Raw genomic sequence first — 16673 nt, 5'->3', positions numbered from 1 at the left:
GTATGACTTTGAGGGTTTCCCTTCCCTAGTCTTAGTTTGTTCTGGTTACAAGGATTGTCTTTCACTCTTCGTGCAGTGCCTGGCAGAATGGGGTCCTGATCTACTTCAGGGTATATGCAGTGCCCAGCATGATGTGGGCCCCATTCTCGGTTGTGCTCCTGTAATACAAATAATTACAACTTTACTTAAAGTTATGCACAGGCTTAAACCTTTGCAGAATTGGACCCTGTTATGTTGTATCCCACTTGGGTGGAACTTAGCCACAAAATCACATGAAAAACTTTTGGGACAACACTACCATCTGGTGGAGGGAAATTAAATTTTTAAAAAGAAAAGAGTACTTGTGGCACCTTAGAGACTAACCAATTTATTTGAGCATCAGCTTTCGTGAGCTCAAATAAATTGGTTAGTCTCTAAGGTGCCACATGTACTCCTTTTCTTTTTGCGAATACAGACTAACACGGCTGCTACTCTGAAACCTAAATTTTTTAAATAATTGTTTATTTAAGTTTATTGTTGTGACTGATAAAAGGGCATGAATTTATGCAACACTTGGGGAGCATGCTTCTTCCTCCAAAGAAATTAAACGAGAGGCCAATCATGCAAGCTATTCCTGACACATTATTATTAATTACTTATATTACTTAGTTACAGTGGTCCACATTGGCATTAGCCAAGATCATGGCCCTGGCATACTAGGCAAGGCACAGCCCCAGGGAGAGACAGTCCCTGCCCCAAAGAGCTCCCGGTCAAAATAGACAAAGGAAGGATTATTATGTCCCCATTTTACAGATGGGGAAACTGAGGCACAGATCCATTAAGTGACTTGGCCAAGGTCACACAGAGAGTGTGGGGGAAGAGCTGGGAATTGAACCAGATGCCTTGCATCCTCAGTTAGTGCTTTAGCTGCAAAGCCAGTGAGCCACACTCAGAATCTCATGACTTCCACACGAACTTAGGAGCCTATACGGGCAGGAACTGGGGTTCAAGGTCCACCTCAGATCCCAAGTAAAATGAGTTTTCTAGTCTCAGCTGAATTCCCTGCAGGGGAAATCTGTCATCTCACACCCCCCCCCTAAAATATTGCAAACGCCAAAAGAAGCTTGATCCCTAAAGGCTTAAAAACAATAAATAAACAGAAAGTAAATTAAATAAGCCCAGCATTTATTAGTGTGTTTTTTTCTAATCTTGTGATTTTTAAGCCAATCTCATGATTTCTTGGAGGGAGCTGATTCATGATTTATGAACTCCTGGGGCTGGCAATATTGCTGACTCATGATTTTTTTACCCTCAGTTTTTAGCGACACTGCACGAGTCAGCAGCGCAAACACTCAATGGGTCAGACCCTCCACTGGTGTCAATGGCTGTAAGCCAATCAACACCACCTGAAGATCTGGCTCAGCATTTCCCTGACAATGACGGAGGGCACTAGGACCCTGCATGGAATGTGAAAGAACCAAAATCTGTCTAGGAGGCAAGCTGGGGTGGATTGCTATTACAAATTTCTCTCCACCCAGTGTGATTGCATCATGTGACTGCTCCAAGCTCTAAAGTTCCCTGCTGGAAGCTGAAGATAACTATTGGGTTTTAGGATTTTCAAGCCATGGGCCCCACTCCTCCGGTAGATTTCATCCTCCAGCCCCCAGTTTTCCACCCGGTGAGTAATCTCTGTGCCCTGGGGCAGCCAGCGTGCAATGAAATTGAAGATCAGTTCACTTCTACTTCCGGCCTTTGCCCAGTTTCATGTGTTCTTATAGCTGAATCATGCTGTGTTCGGTGGGTGTCAGTCCAGAGCCAAGGTATTGAACTGAAAGGAGTGGCTCCAGCCCCCAGGTTTATAGGGGTGCATCTGATCTGAGAGCAGATTATAGCTCCTGCACTCCCGTTGTTTGTATTGTGGTAGTAGGTTAGAGCCTTACTCAAGGACCAGGACCCCACCGTGCTAGATGTTGTACAAACAGAACAAAAAAGCAGTCCTTGCCCCAGAAAGCTCCCAAGCTAGTGTTCCCCCCCTCCTCCTCTCTCTTTCCCTCATGGGCCAAGTTGTGTTTTGTTTCCCCAAAAGAGGCAATTGATCTCTGAATGTCTCAAACCTTGGGGTGCCTGACACAAGGCCCCTTACAAAGGCTCTGATTGCCCAGAGGGTGGGTGTTTGCCATTTGCTTTAAAACATGCCTTTGTGGGTTTTTGTGTTTTCTCAACGGATCTCAAGAAGGGTGCTGTCAGATATCTGACAGCTGATCTCCCTTCCTGGCAAGCTGGCTCCTTGAGTCCCTACTGCAGCAGGGACTGTCTGGCTTGATCTTAAGTCTAAAGAAAACCTGACTTTTAAAGGGTTAAACCCCAAGCCCTGCATGTGTGACTAGTTTAGCTGGAATCTCATTTTAAGCTCCTCTGTGCAGCTGTGTTTGTTTGTTTGGGGGGAAGGGGCTAATCAGGTTATCACTAAACTTTTTGGCCATCTGGCTGTTCTCTGCACAAATGTCTTTCTGTTGAGCCTTTCTGGACTGATCATGTGAGACTCTGTAACGTACAGAAACTTCAGCCGAGACCAGGCAGGCGGTTGCTAGTTTCCTTAAATCAAGTCAGTTCCTAGCTCAGGAGGTTGGAGTTGTGGCTCTGCTAAATCCAGGCATCTGCTTTACAAAAAGGTGCTGGTTTTTTAGCTCCTGAATCCATTGTACCCTCAATTCTCCCCAAAGTTTAGTGGGGTTCAGATAAAACATTCTGGCTTTTAATCATCTGGTCAACTAGCCTCCACCAATGGGGAGAAGGGCTAGACTTAGGGGCTGTATTATTTTCATACCCTTGTGTGTCTGATCACACTTTCCCCCGCCCCCCCCCGTCCCCCACCCCTGTAGCTTTTGGTTTGACTAGATTTTTTTTCCAGCACTGACCATTAGCCATTGTGCTAAAGCAATAACTAGTGTCTGATACCCTGGGAAACCGAGGCACAGAAAGAGGAAGAAGTGGGAGTTTCTTGTGCAGGGTCACACAGTGAATCAACTGGAGATAAGACACCCAAGTTCTAACTCCCAGTTGCCCCAGCTAATCTGCTCCTGTTTTAAGATGCCATCCATTCTCCTCCCAAAGCTGGGCATAGAACCCAGGAGATCTGTATTCACAGCACCCCTGCTCTAGCTGCTCTCCTCCCCTCCCAAAGCTGGGAATGGAACCTATGAGTCCTGTCTCCCAGCCCCAACTGAGCACAGATGAGAGCCTCCTCTCCCTGCCTTCAAACTCTCTATATTTATTCTCCTCCCAGAGCTGGAGAGAGAACCCAAGAGCCCAGTGTTACCAGTCAGAGCTCCCAGACTCTCCCATTTCCAGCACCAATATGGGTCCCTCTCCTCCACCTCTCTGTCCATTCCAGGTGCTCCCGTACATCACGACGATCTTCGGTGGCTTGACCCATGGAAAGATGGTTCTGGTGCAGGGCATGGTCCTTGCAGAGGCCGAAAGGTAAAAGGCTATTTCCCTGGGGCTCAGGCTTCTCATCCTACTCAAACCCCTTGATTCATGGCTCCTGCAGTCAGACAGAAAATGCACCAGTTCAGTGGCTGCTAGGAGTTAATTGTGTTAAACCCTCTGATTTTACAGTGCTCAGGTGAGCTGTAGCTAGAGTTTCCTTTAGTCAGGGAGTTTCAGGATCCTTCCAGTCCCTTACAAGGCTGGGCCAGGAATTTGCTTATCTGTGCCACTTTATGGGCCTGATTCTTAGCTACACTGAAGCCTTTCTTGCAGCATAAGTTGGTGGAAATGCTCTCCTGATATAAGGGAATCCCTGACTGGTGTAAGGCCAGAGGAATCATGGCAAAGCACTGGACTGTGACTTGGAAGACCTGGGTTATACTCCCACCCCGGCCATTGTCAGAGTGCATTATGCTACAGCTAGTACCTGCTTTCCAGGTGGCATGGGGGAGGTATGGATTAGAGCAGCCTAGAGGCAACTCTAATTTATTCCTGGGGACAAAGTTGGTTTAAAGTAGAGTTGGGCTTTTTTCTACTTTGTTGGTGATTTTGAAAATGACCCCTTTTTAGGGTCAAATGGGGATGTTCACTTGGATCCAAAACAAAATGTTTGAGTTTTGATGATTTTTTTAACATCTTTGAGTTTAATAACATTAGCAGCAACTTCAAAACAAACCAACAAAAATCACTGAAAATATCAATTTAAAAAAAAATGGATTCCCCCCCCCCCCCCGCCCCCAAAACGAACAGTTTGGCAAAATCTTCTAGTGTTGCTGAATCTTCATTTCCTTGCCACCCCTCCCCCCAACAAAACAAAACAATTTCAGCCAAAAATGTTTTCCCAGTTCCAGTTTGAAGCTACCAAGGGTTGGGGTTGGGCAATCCCTGGACTCCAGCAGAGTCAGCCTCCAAGCAGGGAGTTAGGGGTTCTAGTCCCTCCTTGACCAGTGGCTAGGGTGCTCTGTGCTGTTCTCTTCTTCCTAGGGAAGCATGAGTGAGAACCACTCCGGGGTGGCTCCACTTCACACAAGTGGTTTAAGCATGAAATGGGGTTAATTTTATGAATTTGCTGAAATCTAACAAACTAGATTTGCCAACTGGATATGTGTTATAGACAATGTTAGAATGGAATGGAATGGCATAAACTCCTTTTTATTGAGTCCAAGGAGCATTAGCTTATTAATTCAGTGCTGGGTTCTTTTCAGGTCAACTTTTAACTTGAATAATATTTGCTTAAATCAAGACACTTGGTTATTCTCAACCAATCAACAGTTCAGTTATTCACTCAGAACCACATCAGCATATAATCAATAGTTCATTAATCAAGTGTAGACCACCAGTGTTCTAGTCCTGTACTGACCACACGGTGTTGTCTTGCATGCCCTTGTGACGGACTATGGCTGAGGCTCAGCAGTTACACCAAGGACCAATGAAAATCACCAAGATTTCTTATTATTTTTACTTATGCCACCAGTTCTTTAGGACCTAACACACTTATCACCCTTCCAGTATCTCTCCAAGGAGTAAGGAGGCATTTGTCTCTTAAGGGAGCGGGCCTGCCTGTTCGGATGGATTGGTTTAGAATAGCAAAAGCAATTGCTTACATTTACAGTTCAAATCTCTTAGGTCAGTTTGCCTGGACTTACGAAGGAGGCCATGTCTATAGCAATAGTTACAATCTCTAAACCCTGGTTACTTGAGGTCTTGCTAAAGAGCATTGGCTCAGCAAGATAACCTACAGGAATTAATGCTAAAAACAGAAGAAATACAATCCTTGAAGTGAAATCTCGCTGCTTTTTCTTCTGTTAAACCTCTGAGTATTGGTTTCACTAGGGATTCTGCAGCTTCTTTGTGGGTTCAGTCAGCTCTTGTTAGTCCTATGACCCTGTATGACAGGGGGATTCATCAAAACTCTGGGGTCCCACTTGGTGACCTCAATTTTTATATACTCTGATTTGAGGGCTTATTGGAGGGGGCCATCCTCTGATTTCTATTGGTCACTTGCCAAGTGGCTCTTGGCTTTCAGGTTTCTCAGTTTCTCTGCTGCTTCTGTCCATGTCCGGTAGATAGGGCTCACCTACGGTGGCTCCCAGTCAGCGGCGCAGCGGGGGTGCTAAGGCAGGCTTCCTGCCTGTCCAGGCACCATGGACCACACTGTGCCTTGGAAGTGGCCAGCAGGAGGTCCAGCTCCTAGGAAGAGGCACACAAGTGGCTCCGCATGACTCTTGCCCGCAAGCACATCCCCCCCCCCCCCCAGCTCCCATTGGCCAGGAACCAGCCAATGGGAGTGCGAAGCCGGTGCTTGGGGCAGGGGCAGTGCATGGAACCCCGTGCCCCCTCCGCCTAGGAGCCGGACCTGCTGCTGGCTGCTTCCGGGGCGCAGTGCAGTGTCATAACAGGTAGGGACTAGCCTGCCTTAGCTGGGCAGCGCTGCCAACAGGACTTTTAAAAGCCTGGTCCGTGGTGCTGATGAGAGCTGCCGTGACCCAGTGTCTTACAGTACTGGGTCGCGACCCACAGTTTAAAAACCACTGGTCTAGTGCACAGACCTGTACAAAGGAAACAAACCCCCTTGTGTTAATCTGGTAGATGTGTTCTGCACATTCTTTGATGAACTTGAATACTTTTATTTCAAATCTTTCAAGGCGTATTGTAGGATATGAAACATTACATTAGAGGAACAAGACAGATTGTTCACAGATGTAGATCTGATTCATAAGGCAAACAGATCTATAGTTTTGGAGTTGGGGTGCATATTATATATATCAGCGGTTCTCAACCTCCAACTGAATTAGCACACAGCTGCCGCCCAGCTCAGCAGTGTGCTAAAGGCTGCCAGCATGCCAAGGTCACCAGGTTCCCGGCTGCCTTGCGCGCAGGGTTCTGGGCTACCCAGTGGGATCTGGGGCTCCCGGCTGGCCCAATGGGGGTGGGAGTCTGGGGCACCCACCCTGTCCTGCAAGCTGTGGGGTCCGGGGCCGCCACACGGCAGGGGACTGGGCTCGGGACAGCTGGCCAGCCCCGCATAGGGAGGGTCTAGGGCTCCTGGTTGGCCCTGCGAGCTCTGGGGTCAAGGGACGGGGCAGCCGGCCCACTGCACGTGGCAGGGTCCGGGGCAATAAGTTGAGAACCACTGCTGTAAACTAACGGCATGTCTATGCTACCATGGTGCAGCTATGATGCTTCAGGTGCCATAGTGTAGACACTTCCTACAGTAACAGAAGGCAGTTTTTCCATCGATGCAGCTAATCCACCCCCCCATGAGGTGGTAGCTGGGCCAATGGAAGGATTCTTCTCTTGACCTAGCCACGTCTACTCCAGGGGCTAGGTCAACTTTCCCACAGCGCACAGGGTGTGACTTGTCACAGCCCCGAGCGAAGTAGCTAGGTCGATCTAAGTTTAAGTGTTGAGCAGGCCTAAGAGATGAAGTCTTTTCCATAAAAATTTTTTGGGAGTCTTTGGTCTGAGAAACCAGCAATAGCTGGAAGGTTCCTTCTCCAGTGCCAGAGTTCTCCTTCCCTGGGAACTGTGCATTTTAACAGAAGCTTAACTAATGCTCCCCAGACAAAATGTCCCACCTCTTGACTCTCCTAGTCTTCAGCTCCGAGAGGGAGCTAAGGTTTGGAGTAGGCGTAAGAGCTACTGCCGACAGATAGGCAAATGGGCAGAGAGAAGTTTTCTACATCCTATTTTCAAGGTGTATTTGTAGGTCTGTGCTTCTCACAGCTACCTTCATTCCCCCAAATTGAGGTTCAGGCCCCAGGTCTTCAAATATCCTGGACTCCAGCAGGGTCAGTCTTGTCATTGCCTAGAGCTGGGGAGAGAACCCAGGAGTCCATGTAGTGCCCCCTGCCCACTCTCACTCTGCTCTGTCCCCCAGGTTCCAGGTGGATTTCCAGTGTGGCTGCAGTCTCATGCCCCGGCCAGACATTGCCATCCACTTCAACCCCCGCTTCCACTCCCGGCCCCACGTAATCTGCAACACCCTGCAGAACGGGCGCTGGCTGGAGGAGACCAAGTTCCCCCACCTCCCCCTCAAGAGGGGAGAGGCCTTCCAGCTGCTCTTCCTCTTTGGGCAGGATGAGGTACAGGTGAGGAGTGGTGGGTGGAGACCTAGCTTGTAGCTGGGTGTTGGGGTCTTATTGGAAATCCTGGGAAGTGGGCGGGCACAAGCCCACCCATGTCTAAAGGCCCTTCTCCCAGCCTTGCCGGATGGGTGTTGGGATGCTTGGGCGTTCCTGTGGCTCTACATGTGTCCCCACCCCAATGGGGGCCAGGGGTTTCCATGGCTACAAGCCCTCCCTTCTGGTAGGCTGAGGGGTTCCCGTGGCTATGTGGCAGGTCTTCTCCCCCCTTGCCCCCCGGCCTTCAGTGGGCTGGTGGTAGCAGTTCCAGGGTGGTAACTGGAGCTGCCGTGGGATGATGATCTCCCTTAGGTGACAGGAACAGAGAGGCCGCAGGCTGTCTCTGATCCCTGTTATCAGCCCGTACGGGCAAGTATGCACCCAGTGCCTCCCCCACCAGGAGTTCAGGTCCCAGGGGCCCTGTCCAACATTGCCCTGCAGCCCCTTAATGCCAGTGAGTGCTGGTGCAAAGGAGGCCACAGGGGAGCTTGGGGGGGGGAATGGTCCCCTTGGAGTAGCTCTGGTGCAGGGGACTCCCAAGTGTAGAGGTGGCTCCTCTGCAGCAGCCCTGGCACAGGGAGAGGACATGGACAGGACTGCCCTCTGGCTATTCTGTGCCCCTGGGGGGGCATTAAAGGTGGGACAGCCCCTCAGCCTGCCCATGCTAGCGCTGGCAGCTCCTGAATAGGGGAGACATACAGGGGTGAGCCTGGCTCTCTGCTGGCTTAGCCCAAGGTCTCACTGGCATGACTTCATGGGGGCTTTCCTGAATTACACTGGGGTGACTGAGAGCAGCATCAACCCAGTAACTTAGGGGTGGGGAAAGAAAAGGGGCCAGACCTTCAGTGTGTGTAACTAGATGTAGCTGGTGGCTGATTTACACCTGCTGGTGTAACTGGCCGCTCTGACGCCCTGGTGACCATGGTTACTCCAGCTGGTTGCCCATTCTGGGAGCTGAACTCCTCCCCTCTCCCTCTCTCCAGGTGAGCGTGAATGGGCAGCATTTCCTCCAGTATCGCTCCCGCCTGCCCCTGGCCCGAGTGGACACCGTGGGCATGTTTGGTGACATCATGGTGAAGAGCATGGCCTTCCTACGCAGCAATGTAATCCCCTCTGTGGGGCAAACCAATAGGGCGATGGGGCACCCTGCATCGGGGAGGGGAGTCAGTGGGCGGGGACAGGGGCACACAACTTCTGTTGGTAGGGGGAAGGGAGGATGAGGCCCTGGTGTAGGGGGAATGAGGGTGCACACAGAAGCATGGGGGCAGTTGGGGACACCCTGAGCCCCTGGCATGAGAAAGGGAATGGGAGTTGCAGGAAGTCCCCGAAAGAGCAGGGGATGGGAGGGTAGCAGCCAGGGAGCTGTGAGGGGGAGGGGGGATGGAGGGATGTAAGGAGCTCTGATGTGCACAATGAGTTCAGCCAACAAGCGATGAGGTGTGAGACCCCAATTTACACCAGCTGGGGTCTGGCCCCAGGGACGCAAATGGAGCAACCCCTAATTTACACCAGCTGTGGATCAGGGCCCCAGTCCTTATCTCTCTCTCTCTCTCTCTCTCCTGCATGGGCAGCCCTTTGACGCCAGCCGAACTGAGTACCCTGTTGCTCATGTGAGTCCAGCTGAATGTCTCAGCACCAACCCAATGGGCCGGCGGGTGTTCCCTTGTAGTGCTCCCTCCATCGTCGGCACCAGCTCGAGCCTCCCTCCTATGAGACAACCGCGGTCTGTTTGCAGGGGCAGCTGGCTGAGGTTTTCCAAAGTGCCTGGGGACATTAAAGGGGGGGTGCCTGGCCGTAGACACTCCCAACGGGGTCTGATTGTTGAGCCAGCACTGGTCGCTTTGAACATCAGGTGCCTGGAGTTGAGCAGCAACCCCTGAAATATGAATCACCCCCAAATCGCCAGCCCTTCTGGGAACTCTTGGTCTTAAATTTAGGCACCTGTCCCTGATAAATCCCAGCACACGCCCCATTGTGGATAACTCAGCAGAGGACTATCCATCCCCTGGTGTGTCAGCTGAGTAGGGAAGCCAACTTAGGGGCCCTTCAGCCAGCCCTCCCCGATCACACACATCTGGGCTTGTCTCTGCTTCCATGACCCCCATGGGGCTCTGCAGGGGGGCAGAATAGCCAGAGCATGGGCCTGCCCCAGCCACACCCCCACACACCCTGGCAAAGCCAAGGTGTGGGTGGGGGGACTTGGTGTCTTCCCTTATTTGTATTATGGTAGCACATAGAAGCCCCCGTCACAGACCAGGACCCCACTGGGCTAGGTGCTGTACAAACACATGGCAAAAACCCAGTCCCTGCCTCAAAGAGCTTCCAATCTGTGGTCCTTTTGCATCTCATAGCTGACGGATCAGGGGAGGAGAGGGTGTTAGCGTAGAGGGAATGACCTACCGTCCTGGGTCCTGTAGCAACCCATCTGGGGATCTGTGCCGTGCCTGGTGCCGTTCCCTGAATGCAGCTGATGCCGGAGCCTCCAATCTGGCCCAATGACTTCAGCCTCTAATAACGCATCACTGCAGCAGTGCAACAGTCTGTCTGACTCTGAATTGTCCACGCAGCCCCATGCAGGCGGTTCTGAGCGACAGACCATTCCATGGGTGTGTGTGCTGGTCTCTTTCCCCCCCCAACCCCCGGCTAGTGGAGGACTGTGTGCACGTGCAACAGGCATGTCCTCATGCAAGTGCAGCTCTCTTGTTCTAACTTTTTCTCCTCTCCTTCCTCCCTTTAGCCAATGCAGCTAAACAGCTCCAAGCTGGTGAGTGAAGCCTGCCTCTGTGATCTCTAACGGGCAGGTTCCTGCACCTGTGAGGCAGCTGGGTTTGATAGGATGGGGGGGATGGCTGAAATTTGAGGTCGGGTTGCAGCTGCTAGCAGAAGTTATGTGCGGAGGGTTGGGGCTGCAGGGGGGACTTCTGCACTGGATGCCAGCACTGCTGTGCTTTAACCATGGAGGGTTGTATTGTGGGGGCCTGCTGGATTGGTCCCAGTGATAATTTGGGGTACCCCAGGCCTGATCCCAAGGGACTGGGTTTCCCACAAACTGGGGCGATCCTCTGGATCCCATGGGATCCAGAAGTTCCAGTGACAACCCCCCCTTCCCCTCCACACAAACACACTTCCCACCCTCCCATGGGTTCATAATCTCTACAAAGCCATCATCAGACCCGTTCTTCCCGCCCCAGCTTCCTACATAGGGTCCCACTGGGGCTCGTACTCCCTGCTCCTGTGGCTTAAAGGCTAATAATGGCACCTGGGTTTTTCCTTCCTCAGGCTGTGCCATACTGCCACCCACTCCCCTGTGGCCTTGCATCAAGAGACACCATTACAGTGAGAGGACTGGTTTGCCCAGTGCCAGAGGAGTAAGTATCTGTCCAAACCTCACTCCCCCTTGACCAGCATCTAACCCCCAGCTCCCTATCTGCTGCACTAGGTGTGACTCCTCAGGGACCATTCTGATCAGCCCGTCTGGCCTCTGGCTTGTGCTATGCAGAGAAATCCACCCAGGGATTCCTCAGAGAGCCCTGGAGACAGTGCTATGGCAGAAGCGTAAACTGCCACCCTGGTCAGGCCTGGAACCCATGACAAAGGCCCAGGGCCCTCTTGCTGAAGCAGAGGGGAATCCTGGTGAGTGACATCAGTGGAAAAGTCTTTGGCTGCAGCTCTTAGAAGAAAGTAGTTCTGCACCACGTTCCATAAATACATGCTCTCCCCAGCAGGGGGCAGCTGTGACACACACTAGTGTAGGGGTCTCCAACTCAAATGACCATGAGGGCCACATGAAGACTAGTGCATTGGCCCAAGGGCTCCATCACTGACACCCCCCCCCCACTTGCTGCCCCCGGCCCTGTCCCCACCCCCAGGGAGTGCAGGAGGGGTGCAGGGTGCGGCAGGGGGCTCAGGGCAGGGAATTGGGGTGTGGGATGCAGGAGGGGGTTGGAGTGCAGGGGGCTCAGGCAGGGGGTTGGGGTGTGGGGTGCAGGAGGGGTGTGGGGTGTGGCAGGGGGCGGGCAGGGAGTTGGGGTGCGGGAGGGGTGTGGGGTGCGGGCTCCAGCCCAGCACCGCTTACCTAGAGTGGCTCCGGGGTGGCAGGGGTGTGCACCAGGGCCAGGGCAGGCTCGCTGCCTGCTGCCCTGGCCCCTGGCCCTGCGCTGCTCTGCTCTGCTCCACTCCAGGAAGCAGCCGGAACCACGTCCCTCGGGGGGGGGGGGGTGCATGTGCTGCTCTTGCCGCTCCTCCAGGTACCTCCCCCAAAGCTCCCATTGGCGCTTCAGGGAGCAGCGTGGAGTTCGTGGCACCATGGGGTAGGCAGAGGGGTGCGCAGGAGGCAGGGCGTGGGGAGTTTGGCGGGCTGCACTAAAGAACCCTGCGGGCTGCCTGCGGCTTGCGTGTTTGAGACCCCTGCCAACCTTCCGGTGGCCCCACCACCACCACCCCACCTACCGTGTCTCTGAGCTAAACCTTCCCTGCAGATTCAGCCTCAGCCTGAGGGAAGACCCGTCCCATGTGCCCCTAAGACTCAGCGCCTGCTTCAGAACCAGAGCCCTGATGTGGAGCTCCTTCCCAGATGAGGCCCTGAGCCATGCGGAGAAAGTGGCAGCCTGCTTCCCCTTTCATCCCCAGCGCTTCTTTGAGGTAACGCTCTATTGGCACGGAAGGAGCAGGGTCTGTCTCTTGCAGGGGTAGCAAATGGGGCTCAGGCTGACTAATAACATCCCTATGTGTAAAGAACAGGAGTATCTGTGGCACCTTAGAGACGAACAAATGTATTTGAGCATAAGCTTTCGTGGGCTACAGATCGGATGCATAGAGTGGAACATATAGTAAGAGGATATATATACATACAGAAAATATGAAAAGGTGGAAGTTGCCAGACCAACTCTAAGAGGCTAATTAATTAAGATGAGCTATTATCAGCAGGAGAAAAAAGCTTTTGTATTGATAATCAATATTGTTAATCTTTCCAACTATACTCTTAGCCCAGCAGAAGAGTCTGTCCTATCTCGGGGCCTCTCCTTTTGTCCCTCCAGGCCCACGAACATGATACAGTTCTGCAGTGACCTAGAATCCTACTCTCGACGTCTCCGACTCAGACTATTTCCAACACAGCTCTGAACAACATACTAACCCACAGAACCCTTCCTACCAGCAGTACAAAAAGAAGGATTCTGCATGGACTCCTCCTGAAGGTCGAAACAACAGACTGGACTTCTACATAGATTGCTTCCGTCGATGTGTACGGGCTGAAATTGTGGAAAAGCAGCATCACTTGCCCCATAACCTCAGCCGCACTGAACACAATGCCATCCACAGTCTCAGAATCAACTCTGACATCATAATCAAAAAGGCTGACAAAGGAGGTGCTGTCGTCATCATGAATAAATTGGAATACAAACAAGAGGCTGCTAGGCAGCTCTCTAACTCCACATTCTACAGGCCATTATCCTCTGATCCCACTGAGGATTACCAAAAGAAACTACACCATCTGCTCAAGAAATTCCCTGAAAAAGCATAGGAACAGATCTGTACAGACACATGCCTAGAACCCCTACCAGGGGTATTCTGTTTGCTACCCAAGATCCATAAACTTGGAAATCCTGGACACCCCATCATCTCAGGCATTGGCACCCTAAGAGCAGGATTGTCTGGCTATGTGGACTCTCTCTCCTCAGGCCCTACGCTACCAGCACTCCCAGCTATCTTCGAGACACCGCTGACTTCCTGAGGAAACTACAATCCATCGGTGATCTTCCTGAAAACACCATCTGAGCCACTATGGATGTAGAAGCCCTCTACACCAACATTCAACACAAAGATGGACTACAAGCCATCAGGAACAGTATCCCCGATAATGTCACCGCTAACCTGGTGGCTGAACTTTGACCTTGTCCTCCCCCACAACTATTTCACTTTTGGGGACAATATATACCTTCAAGTCAGCAGCACTGCTGTGGGTACCCGCATGGCCCCACAGTATGCCAACATTTTTATGGCTGACTTAGAACAATGCTTCCTTAACTCTCGTCCCCTAATGCCCCTACTCTACTTGCACTACACTGATGACATCTTCATCATCTGGAACCATGGAAAAGAAGCCCTTGAGGAATTTCACCATGATTTCAACAATTTCCATCCCACCATCAACCTATGTCTGGACCATTCCACACAAGCGGTCCATTTCCTGGACACTACAGTGCTAATAAGCGATGGTCACATAAACACCACCCTATACCGGAAACCTACTGACCGCTATACTTACCTACATGCCTCCAGCTTCCATCCAGGACAAACCACACGATCCATTGTCTACAGCCAAACTCTAAGATACAACCGCATTTGCTCCAACCCCTCAGACAGAGACAAACACCTACAAGATCTCTATCAAGCATTCTTAAAACTACAATACCCACCTGCTGAAGTGAAAAAACAGATTGACAGAGCCAGAAGAGTACCCAGAAGTCACCTACTACAGGACAGGCCCAACAAAGAAAATAATAGAACGCCACTAGCCATCACCTTCAGCCCCCAACTAAAACCTCTCCAGTGCATCATCAAAGATCTACAACCTATCCTGAAAGACGATCCCTTACTCTCTCAGATCTTGAGAGACAGACCAGTCCTCGCTTACAGACAGCCCTCCAACTTGAAGCAAATACACTCCAGCAACCACACAACAAAAACACTAACCCAGGAACCTATCCTTGCAACAAAGCCCGATGCCAACTCTGTCTACATATCTATTCAAGTGACACCATCATAGGACCTAATCACATCAGGGACTCATTCACCTGCACATTTACCAATGTGATATATGCCATCATGTGCCAGCAATGCCCCTCTGCCATGTACATTGGCCAAACCAGACAGTCTCTACGCAAAAGAATAAATGGACACATCTGTCATCAGGAATCATAACATTCAAAAATCGGTAGGAGAACACTTCACACTCTCTGGTCACTCAGTAGCAGACTTAAAGGTGGCAATTTTGCAACAGAAAAACTTCAAAAACTAACTACAAGGAGAAACTGTTGAACTTGAATTGATTTGCAAACTAGATACCATTAACTCAGGCTTGAATAGAGACTGGGAGTGGCTGGGTCATTACACTAATTGAATCTATTTCCCCATGTTAAGCATCCTCACACCTCTTGTCAACTGTCTGAAATGGGCCATCTTGATTATCACTACAAAAGTTTTTTTTTTTTTTCTCCTTCTGATAATAGCTCATCTTAATTAATTAGCCTCTGAGAGTTTGGTCTGGCAACTGTAATACTGTCTGGGGGATCTCCTGAGGGTCCAGCCACTGGAGACTCCAGCACCCTGTTTTTTACCTGGGGCTGCATGTAGCCTGGGGAGGAGGCACAGAGTACAGGGCTTCTGCACATGTTCTCTGCAGCCCCATCACCTGCGCTGGGGTAGCTGCCACCAGCATGCCCTGTAGGCTCATCAATAGGACTGAAAGCCCCCTCCTCCAAGGCCCCCTGCCCCTGAAAAATTTCAGGCAGGGTGGGTTAAACCTGGAGCCCAGAGCTTCAGTTCCCTGCAACCCCTGGGCTCCCTCAGTCCTTCACAGACAGACAGTGGAGTCCCTTGATCAGAATCCCCCCTCTATCCTCCCCCATGTTACAGTTCCCTGGCTCTTGTCCTCCCACCCTACAGGTGGCTGCAGCTCTGCAGAGCTATGTGAAGGTGGGGGGGGGGAGGGGAGGAGAGTGACGTGCCACTCCAGAGGTAGCTGCATCTCAGCAAGCCAACTGGGGAGGGGGTTTAGGGATTGTAACTGCTACACAAATACAGACTCACATCCTCCGCTGAGATAGTCCTGTTTCCATTGACTCCAAGGGAGTGATGCTCATTAACACCAGTTGGGGATCTGGCCCATACCTGCCATCACATTCTCTGCCAAACCTCTCCCAATCCTCTTCTAGCTGCTGCTTGTCTGTGAGGAGGGGAGTTTCAAACTGGCACTCAACGGGATCCCCCTGGGCCAGTATGACACGCCTTCGCTCTCCTGGGACCGGATCACAGAGCTGTGGATAGAGGGTGACGTCACACTCTACAGTGTCCTCTCCTGACCCCTTCACTGCCAGGAGTCTTGTGGGCTCTGCTCAGACTGCATGGACTGGACTGGGCCCTGTGTGTTTGAAGGAACTATTGCATGGGTGGTGGGGCTGTCCCAGTGACATAATCCAGTCTCCCTTCCGGCTGATTCTCCACTCACCTGAACCCCCATGGACTGGGCTGGCTAGAAGATAGGCCCATTCCTTAGCATTCATTCCATTCTTTGCACAGGGTGGCAGAAGCAGGTAAGCGAGGGGCAGTCCTAGAGGCATCCTCTAGTGCCCTCCTGGGTGGCATAAAATGCGGACAGGACTCTTCCTTGCATGGAGAGACAGGTTCCAGCACTGGACATGCACCGCATGGTTCTAGTGGGACAACCTGGTTCTCTCCAGCTGCCATATGGCTTGCTCTAAAGGGCTTGGTTATGTTCCTGGGCACCAGCTCTTCCTTGGCATGTATATTTGCTCTCCATCAAGGTTAGTTTGTTTGCTATTTTAATTGTAATAAAGTCCCTTTTCTGCAATGCTCTGACTCTGCTGAGCCACTGGCAGGGGTGGGGGGAGGGAGATGCTGAGTGCTGGGGGTGGGATGTGGAGCCGTCCCACATGAAATGTTAAACACCTTGGGGCCTTGAACCTATTGGCCTCTGATTCCCACTTCCTGTGCTTCTAGCTTTAAGAAACATCTGTCCTTTTCCCACCTGTACTCTGGGGCCTGATGGCTCCCTGTGGCCCTATGGGCCTTGAGGCAAGCAGCCAGTGAAGGGCATGCCGCAGCCAGTGAAGGGCATAGTGGCATAGTGAAGGGCATACCAGCCATAGTGAAAGGCATACTGGCCACATCCCCAATCCACCCCCTCACAGGTGTAACCTGCACCCACTCAGTGTGGTGGTCTGTCTTCTGTTCGTGATGGTTGGGCCACAGGCGAGTTGACGAACCTATTACAGCCTCAGCTAACTCAGGGGGGTCTTATAGTTGAGGCAGTGGAAGCGCCTGCTTGGGGATCCCAAG

The 16673-nt window shown here is 51.6% G+C and overlaps 2 protein-coding genes across 9 annotated transcripts in view; one reads left to right on the top strand and one right to left on the bottom strand.

The window, feature by feature from the left end:
- The window catches only part of LOC102938287 (solute carrier family 22 member 6-A-like), a 29618-nt gene extending 19281 nt beyond the window's left edge, over positions 1 to 10337 (bottom strand). The window contains exons 1-2 of one of the 3 annotated variants that reach the window (XM_043551972.1): positions 9996 to 10337; positions 3299 to 3526 (exon numbers count right to left, since the gene is read on the bottom strand). The gene's annotated coding sequence lies outside the window, so the exon portion shown is untranslated. The remainder of the gene's footprint in view (positions 1 to 3298; positions 3527 to 9995) is intronic. The other 2 variants (XM_043551973.1, XM_027832528.3) reach the window with 2 other exon arrangements.
- On the top strand, positions 1335 to 16185 carry LGALS12 (galectin 12). 6 transcript variants are annotated; one of them, XM_027832571.3, is made up of 9 exons: positions 1335 to 1657; positions 3374 to 3462; positions 7352 to 7556; positions 8579 to 8698; positions 9167 to 9205; positions 10333 to 10359; positions 10875 to 10963; positions 12074 to 12236; positions 15530 to 16185. In XM_027832571.3, exons 1-9 carry the CDS (start codon positions 1604 to 1606, stop codon positions 15674 to 15676), a joined length of 933 nt encoding a protein of 310 aa, XP_027688372.1. In that variant the 5' UTR covers positions 1335 to 1603; the 3' UTR covers positions 15677 to 16185. The 6 variants fall into 6 exon arrangements, with proteins under 6 accessions (XP_027688372.1, XP_007070390.1, XP_027688373.1 ...); XM_007070328.4 differs by having other exon boundaries at positions 1342 to 1657; positions 7352 to 7562; XM_043551975.1 differs by having other exon boundaries at positions 1343 to 1573; positions 7352 to 7562.
- The last annotated feature ends 488 nt before the right edge of the window (positions 16186 to 16673 follow it).

This window comes from Chelonia mydas, chromosome 7, assembly GCF_015237465.2.
Source record: "Chelonia mydas isolate rCheMyd1 chromosome 7, rCheMyd1.pri.v2, whole genome shotgun sequence".
In the NCBI taxonomy this organism is placed as follows: Eukaryota; Metazoa; Chordata; order Testudines; family Cheloniidae; genus Chelonia; species Chelonia mydas.
The sequence above is the reverse complement of the archived record's forward strand: the minus strand, read 5'-3'. Positions and strand labels throughout refer to the sequence as shown.